Source organism: Phaseolus vulgaris, chromosome 4, assembly GCF_000499845.2.
Source record: "Phaseolus vulgaris cultivar G19833 chromosome 4, P. vulgaris v2.0, whole genome shotgun sequence".
Taxonomy (NCBI): Eukaryota; Viridiplantae; Streptophyta; class Magnoliopsida; order Fabales; family Fabaceae; genus Phaseolus; species Phaseolus vulgaris.
Window position 1 is genome coordinate 47,247,194 of NC_023756.2, and position 8,247 is coordinate 47,255,440.

An 8,247-nucleotide genomic window follows, 5' to 3' on the forward strand; every position below is an offset into this window, starting at 1 on the left:
ATGAATATAACAAATGGGATCCAACGTAAGAATCACATTTGCAATTCCAACGTTAAGAAATTGCTGTTTTTTTTTTCTTAAAAAAAAAATATTATCCTTTAAAGCATTTTCTCTGTTACAGTCTCAATCTTCCACTGATACACACACAGATGCAGACTTGACCTAGGGTTTTGATCATTCCTCTTCATGATTTCAGGTATATATACCTCTTCTTCTACTTATGCTATTTCTCTTCTTCATTTTTTCAATCATTGGCATGTGAACCCTAATTTCCTTGATTCTAATATGCTTTTATGGTTCTGTTTCTTCTCCCATCGTGCATCTCACAGAGTAAGCTTTGGATCTCCGATTGGAGCCTTACCCATTTTTTCTTATCCTTCAAGCAACGCTTTGGGACACCAAAGTTTCCAAATTGAGGGGAAAAAAGGCATGCTCTTGTAGCTGCTGATTTGGCCTATGGCTCTTGGCTTCTCCAGATTGGGGGATCAGAAGCAAGAATTCCATACCTCTTTGGAGAGTATGAGAGAGGGGGAAGAGTTGGATCACGAGTAAGGTGAGGTCTTTCACTTGATTCACATCATTGCTTGTAGTGAATTTGACTGAATGTTTTTTTATTCTAATTTGAAAAATTGTTATTGTTCTAATCTGATGTAGATTTTGAAGTTCTATTTGGAAGTGTTTGGTTGTGTTGTGGTGGATTTTTTTTAATTATTTGTTTATTGGACTGTAAATGGTGTTTTGATGCTTCAAGTGAGTCTTCAGCTTCCCCATGGATTTTTATATTAATGAAATCTATCCCATCCTTGATAATATAGAGGAATGAGTTTTTGTTTTTATGTTTGTTTCCTAAAGTGAAAGGAGAAAACTTAGAAATAATTATTTGTTCTCCAATCAGAATTGGATTTTCATCTCGTTTCATATAAACTATTATAATGTGGATTATTGAGGTGAAATTTCAATTTTGATCAGAGAACAATAAAAACAGTGCTTAAGAAATAGTATCTAAGTTTCGTCCTAAGTGAAAACCGTGGTTATGTTAATATTTTTCTCTACATCAACCTGTGATATGCCACTGATAATTTTGTTGTGTTTGATTGCAAACTAAAAATGCAGATATTCATTAAACCTGTGTTGTGCCACTGATAATTGCTTGTCATGTCTGACATCAAACTTAAATGCAGATATTTGAGGAAGGTTGCTTAGGGTGTGCGCGGGCTGATGAGTAACAAGTATTATGGAAGGTACACCAATAAAGCTGTTTGATCTGTTTTGAATTTTGATAGGTTTGGATATTACAATATGGAGGATGAGAGTGGGCTTGAGCTCAGCTTGGGTTTGTCTTGTGGGGGCTCGTCTGCCAAACCCAAGGGTAAGAATGGTAGCTCCTCAGATACTAGGGCTGAAGAAGTTGGTAGAGGTGGCAAAATGGTGGATGACTTTAAGAGCATGTTTGACAATGCTCCTCAGAAGCCAGAATCTATTAGTGGGACGCGAAAAACTGATTCCACAAAGCCTGAGGAGAACTTCTTTAATGACCTTTCTAAGGCCAAAGAAGAGAATGCTTCTTTGAATTTAAATGGTAGAGGATTTCTGGTAGCAAAGAATAGTAAACCTCTTGAGATTGAAGATGAAAAACGGTCAGAGGCAGCAAATAAGCGGAAAATGTCTTTTGATGAGATACGTATTCAGAAGAAGCATGACAGTGATGTCCACCACGCTGATTTGCATGAGAGGGCTAGAACATCTCATATTTCTATAACAGAGGAAGGTTCAACTGCAGAAAATGAAGATGTGGCTGACTCTGAAACTGAGAACTCCACCTCCAGGCCCATCTCACACCACAGTGATGGTTCCAAAGGATTCATCAGAGTTGGTTCTTCTTCTGATGCTGCAAAAGAGGTTCGTGGAAGTGCTGACTCAAATGCTACTGACTTTAATGGGCAGAAGAGGTTTAATGGGTCATCAGAAAAAGACTTTAAGCACACAAACATGAACTACAGTGCTTCCTTTTCTGTTCAACCTGTAAATATGATGAATGTATCTTACCCTTCTTCAGTACAAGACTCTAGCCCTGTTGGGGCACCAGGCCCTCAGATACATGGAGTGATGCATGTAATGCCTGCTGCAACAGGTGATCGCGCAGGAGCCCAATCAGTGAATAATGGGAGCCTGCCGGTGATGTTTGGATATCCGCCTGTTCAGCTTCCCATGTTGGAGGACCAACCATGGGGTTTGGTTTCTCGTCCTCAGCAATTACACTCTTATGTTGGCAGGGCTCCAACTAACCCAGGTACTTTTTATATGAATGGAACATATTGGTAAAATCTTTCTAACTCAAACCCCCTCCGTAGAAGTGTTTGATAAATTGTTAAAATTCTTTGGACTGTGCATATAATCTATAATGCATTATGGTGCAAGATTGATAAATTAAACCAAATACGTTAAATCTCACAAGATTGAAATATTAACTTATAACCCGTTTATGTCAAAGAAGTTATCACTGATAAATGTTTGTATATCTGTTAAGACTGCAGTTTAATATGTTTCTGTATTAATTTCAAGCTCAATTATAATATTATTGTATGGATATAGCTGCACTCCAAGTAATCTCTAACAACATATCCGAGGCCATACCATACGAAGGAAGGCCATTAGATCGTTCCAAAGGAGATGGTAAACAGCGTGTCACTGAAGAAGGCCCCTCTTCACAACCTGAAGATGTGAAAGGAAGAAACACAAGCCTTAGGGCCAAAGATATATCAGACGTATCAGCAGGAGAAGGTTCTATCATTGATTTTTCAAATATTAAGCCCGGTCTTGCTGCAGATGTTAAATTTGGTGGATGTGGTTCCTATCCAAATCTTCCTTGGGTATCCACCTCAGGTTCAGGTCCAAATGGCAGGACAATATCTGGTGTTACTTACCGATATAGCACTAACCAAGTTAGAATTGTGTGTGCTTGCCATGGTTCTCACATGACCCCTGAGGAGTTTGTTCGCCATGCAAACGAAGACCAAGCAGCTGCAGAGGGCAGTGGAGTTTTGGGAACAGTAGCAAACGGCAATCCTGCTGCCTCTTCCCATGGATAGTCTTGTACCGTCTAAGTTGTACCTTAGTATTGAAGTTCCCAACAGGAGAATCAGGGAAATGGGGCTGTTAATTTTTGTAAAGATGAATGAGATTCCTACCATTTTTCTGTACACACTTTGATAACTTGTTTGGCTTTTCAACTTCATTTACTTGTAGCCAATGCAATCAAGTTTGCAGTTGTATGTAATAATGGCCCCTGCTAGCATCATCTGTCCAAGGATCAATACAGTATTGTTGTTTCCAGATTGCTAAGGGCATGTTGGGCACTAAATGGACTTCAAAAATTGAGGATGACCAATCCCTTTAATTATTTTCAAGCTTTTATTAAAACATATGCAAGGATGTGCTTATGGAGTTCTTAAAACATAGGAACTAGTTATCCGGTTTCACCATTTGAGCAATGGATGTAGCAGTTCAGTTGTTAGACGAGTAATGATTCCATATCTGAACGACAATTCTTATTGAATTCTTTATTTTATACCAATATAATTTGTTTTTGTTTTGAAGTTTTTAAATTTCACAACATTCTAGGAACTTAAAATGAGTTGAACAACCCAAACACGTGTGGTTAAGATTAAGAGTTGCTTTGAATTGTGTATATTATTATTGTCATTTCTGATAAAAGTAATACTTTCTTTTCAATTATCAAACGTCAAGCTTCCAGAAAACCTGCACCCACTTTCCACTTCCACCGATGCTTTTGTCTTCCAAACTCTCCATTCTAGAAACGTGGCAAGCCCATTGAAAAGGGGGCATGGGCAAAAATCACTCCATTTCTCAAGGGAATTAATGACCCTCCTGAACTGCCATTTCCTTCTGTTTTCCTCCATGCTCAAACGGAGGCTCTTTTTAATGTAAAAATGGATTTTAAGTCTAATTCAATCTCATAAAACTGGTTTAAAAGGTAAAGTTTGTATCAACACATTTTCTTTATGTCGAGGCTACCAACTAATGCGTGAGATTATATATTATAAATGGTATGATAAGTCCAACAAATAATTGTTAGGATAAACTCAAATGATTTTGCATATTAAGAAGTGAACTTTTAAGTCTAACTCAACTTCATAAAATCAGCTTATAAAGTGAGGTTTGCACCCACTTATATTATTTATATACTATGAAATGTCTTAATCTCTAGTCGACATGTGATCTTCCACCTATAATAAGAGATGAAGAGTTTTTGTACCAAATTCCACAAATCTTACATATTTACCACATTTTCTTCTATTGTTAATATCGTTTTGTTTTGTTGTCTTGGCAAACTTACAGCATTAGTTTGCTATCTAGTCATGTAGTTTAAAAGTGTGATAACACGTGATTCAACATGGATAATACTATATCAAAACTAAACACTCACTTTAACTCTTTCTTCCTTATCTTGCAACATGTAATGAATAATAATCATCCAAATCTAGCAGTTCCATTTTAATTTTAGAGCTTAAATATGGCATCATGCTACCAAAGGGCAATAATTTCACCCATAACTTTCGTGTTTATCACGTATCATTAGCGTTATCTTTTCCACTGCTGCTGTCACCACACAAGCATGGAAAAAAATAAAGCATTGCTTTGACCAAATGTGTTACATAACCTTCTACCTCTTTGCTACGAAGTCTTGCAACATCACAGCTTTTATTAGGAAGCAGCAAGACAAGCATGTCCTTTTTTGATTGCTTTAATTGACTAAATCAAAGTTGAAATTTGTATATTAACATCGTTTTTTCAACACTTTCTTTTTTAAGTTTCTTTTGATGGGTCAGCCAAACTGATGCAGTTAACTTGGCCGCTATTAGTAAAATATAAGCACTGAGAGGAATATAACAGGTTGTTAGAATGGTTAGTGAAAGATTCATGATCATCATTGAGCATTGAGAAAATATTAAATTCCTCATAAACCTATATCAGTAGATGCAGCCAGATCAGATAATCTTTTTCTTCTCAATCTAATTTTTCATGTACTTTTATGTTGATAAATGAGATCACAATAACCCTTTTTAAAAACGTGTGGCATTTCTGGTGAGTTAAGATCCATGTCTTGAAGGTTTGGCTATGCTGCAAGAGCAGCTGCAAAGGTAGACTGATGGATTGTGATGTGATAACTAACTACCTTTGACATTTTCTTTTTGATTTTCCAAGGCCATTTCCACACCATTTGGTGATGAAGGCATGGCCTGAAAACCCTCCTCACAAATGACTTTTTTCTTCCCCTGAAGCACAGTTTCACCTACCACTGTTCCCAATCCTTTGTGGGGTTTACTACCTTTGACATTGTCATCTTTATATCCCATATGTAACTTTTGAAAAATATATAATAAATAACACATGCATCCAAAGTTTAAAAGTCATATCAAAGAATCAGATTAAGTAGTACTCTTAAATAGCGTGTACGTGTCGGACATACGTATCGGATACCGACACTCATACTACACGTATCGGTGAAATGTCCAATTAAAAAAAATATTTGTTAGATTTTTTATAATTGTACATAATTTTAAAAATGAGAAATATATTAATTTTCTAAAAACTCAAATTTATTGTATAAATTTTTAGTATGATTATAAAAATAAAGAACAAATCATTTTGAATCCGTCATAAAAAAACATTCTGCTAAAAAACTTATAATACTTATTAATTAAGATTACTCTTTATTGTTAATTTATATAATTCATAATTATATAATATATAAATTCGTATCTTCGTATTCTACATTGAATACATTTTAAAGAGTATGAATATCTTTGTGTCCGTCTCAGTGTTGTATCTGTGTCTTTGATACATATGAACCAAAACGAGGTTAAAGTTCAAAATTCAATTTCATATGAAAGGTGAGATTAAGGAGTAATCTTCCATGTATTACCAGCAAGGTGGCCTAAGGATTAAACTGGAAAACTTTGCTTTGTCATACCATATGTCATTGAGACACTCAAACCAAGTCAGAAACCCGAGTTAAATACAATTGTGGGCTAGCCCCACCACCTTGTGGTCACTACTGAGTCCTGAATATTTTAATGATATTTTAAATGAAGAATCAAGTTAGACGCAAAACGTAACCTGAGAAGAAACCAAGAAAACTGACATAAGGAAAGGTTGCCATTTGGGGAAGAATCATTGAATAATGTCCATGCACAACAACCCCATTATAAATCCATAAGTCTTCAACTCATCAATTGTGAAACTTCTGCTGCAGAATGCAAGAGGAGAACAAGAACTATGAATCAGCTTGGTGTTATCCTTTTTGTTCTTTCAATCTTGTTCCTACAAGTTAGAGCACAGAGTACTGCACCTTCAGGAGATGCTGTGTCCAATTTCCAGCCAAGCCTTGCTGTTGTCATAGGAATCCTTGGTGTCATGTTTCTACTGACATTCTTTCTTCTCATGTATGCAAAATTCTGTCAACACCGCGGCTCTTCAGCTTCTCTTGGGAACCAAGAAAATCTACCAACTTTTGTGAGATCAAGGTCTAGATTTTCAGGAATTGACAAGACTGTCATAGAATCACTCCCCTTCTTTAGATTCTCTTCACTCAAAGGGTCAAAGGAAGGGCTGGAGTGTGCAGTGTGCTTATCAAAGTTTGAAGATGTTGAAGTTCTCAGACTTCTACCAAAGTGCAAGCATGCTTTTCATATTGATTGCATAGACCACTGGCTTGAAAGGCACTCTAGCTGTCCTATTTGCAGGCACAAGGTCAACCCTGAGGACCACACTACCTTCACATATTCAAACAGTTTAAGGAGGCTAGCAAACCAATCAGGTCTAGGTGAAGAATCTAACTTAGACATCTTTGTCCAGAGAGAAGAAGAGCATCATGGTTCATCAAGATTCAGTGTTGGAAGCAGCTTTCGGAAAATGGGAAAGGGTGTCAAGGAAGAAGAATTGCTCATCCAAAAAGGGGCAGAAGATAGTGATGGTAACCAGAAGGGGTATCATAAACACAACCACATGATTACTATATCTGATGTTGTGTTCAAGCACAGGTGGAGCAACGTGAGTTCTTCAGACCTTATGTTTTTGAATTCAGAGATGCTGAATGCTACATCAAGCAACAGATTCAGCAACTTCGAATCAAATGCAGACTTGATGTCAACCCCCAGAGAGGTGGTAGAAAATGAGCAAATTAAGAACATCAAGGAGGAGATGGAGAGGAAAATTTCCTTCGAGAGCAAAGTTAGTGCACTAAACAACATCAAATCAGTTTCAGAAAAGGATCCTCCTTTTACATCAGATTCTGCAGGAAACTCAAGTCATGCACCAAAGTATGTGAACCCTGGTGAGAAAAGGTCAATATCAGAAATCACTGGTGTCTCTAGATTTGGAGACTTAGGCATGAAAATGAGGGTCTTCAAGGACTCTTCTTCTGTTCAAAACAACCTTAAAGAGGAAAGAATGAGGCAGATTTGGTTTCCAATAGCTAAAAGAACAGCTCAATGGTTTGTGAATAGAGAAACAAGGTCTCAGCAATCTCTGGATAAACAACTACCATTAGATCTATAACTCAATACAAATGTTTGGTTTCGGTCCTTGTTCAACAACTTCGTATAGATTTTAGATTTTTTTGTTGAATAGTACACAGTTAAGCAAAGCAAGTACAGGTTCCTTGTTTCCTTTCAATCAATCTCTCTATTTCTTTGATTCTTATGATCTGCATAAAATCTTTGTTAATCTTTCCATGACAGAATATTTAAGGAGACCCTTGTGACCAGAGTAATAGAAATCCTTGTAAACGTAAACTTGTATCTTCTTTTTGAACTCATAATCAATTTTCTATTGATTTTCAGAAAGAATAATAGAAGACAGCTTCATGCCGTTGTGCTAAATAATGTTCGTCTTGGTCATATTTTATATCCCTTCCATTCTCTTTTGCGTAACATATAAACATTGCACATTATTAACAACTGAACTTAGGCAACAAGTAGCCGAATAACGCCATGGTTTCATTAATCAAACAAGTTCTTTTATTCCATCCTTTTTCTTTAACTACTTTTACTAAGCAAGAGGAAAAAATGGATCAGCCCCAGAAGTTCAAAGATCTGAAGTACTGATATTTGATTAAGCAAATCAATGAGTTTTTATATGCTTAACCAATCCTAAAATTTCTGACCCCTCCAAAGTTTTACACTTCAATTTTTAACTTCTATGGATCAAATCTAATGGGTAATC

The 8,247-nt window shown here is 36.4% G+C and overlaps 2 protein-coding genes across 2 annotated transcripts; both read left to right on the plus strand.

Annotated features, from left to right (window-relative positions):
- Positions 1 to 3,381, plus strand: LOC137838114 (ninja-family protein mc410). The gene is made up of 4 exons (XM_068647346.1): positions 1 to 196; positions 330 to 553; positions 1,182 to 2,290; positions 2,593 to 3,381. The coding sequence occupies exons 3-4, from the start codon at positions 1,300 to 1,302 to the stop codon at positions 3,087 to 3,089; spliced, it is 1,488 nt and encodes a 495-aa protein (XP_068503447.1). The 5' UTR covers positions 1 to 196; positions 330 to 553; positions 1,182 to 1,299; the 3' UTR covers positions 3,090 to 3,381.
- A 2,736-nt stretch (positions 3,382 to 6,117) lies between these two features.
- On the plus strand, positions 6,118 to 7,698 carry LOC137838115 (E3 ubiquitin-protein ligase ATL42). The gene has a single exon (XM_068647347.1). It carries the CDS (start codon positions 6,301 to 6,303, stop codon positions 7,579 to 7,581), a length of 1,281 nt encoding a protein of 426 aa, XP_068503448.1. The 5' UTR covers positions 6,118 to 6,300; the 3' UTR covers positions 7,582 to 7,698.
- The last annotated feature ends 549 nt before the right edge of the window (positions 7,699 to 8,247 follow it).

Coding starts and splice junctions, on each gene's coding strand:
- LOC137838114 (XM_068647346.1), top strand. CDS start 1,300: ATGGAGGATGAGAGTGGGCTTGAGCTCAGCTTGGGTTTGTCTTGTGGG. Junction 2,291..2,592: donor CAGGGCTCCAACTAACCCAG/GTACTTTTTATA, acceptor GTATGGATATAG/CTGCACTCCAAGTAATCTCT.
- LOC137838115 (XM_068647347.1), top strand. CDS start 6,301: ATGAATCAGCTTGGTGTTATCCTTTTTGTTCTTTCAATCTTGTTCCTA.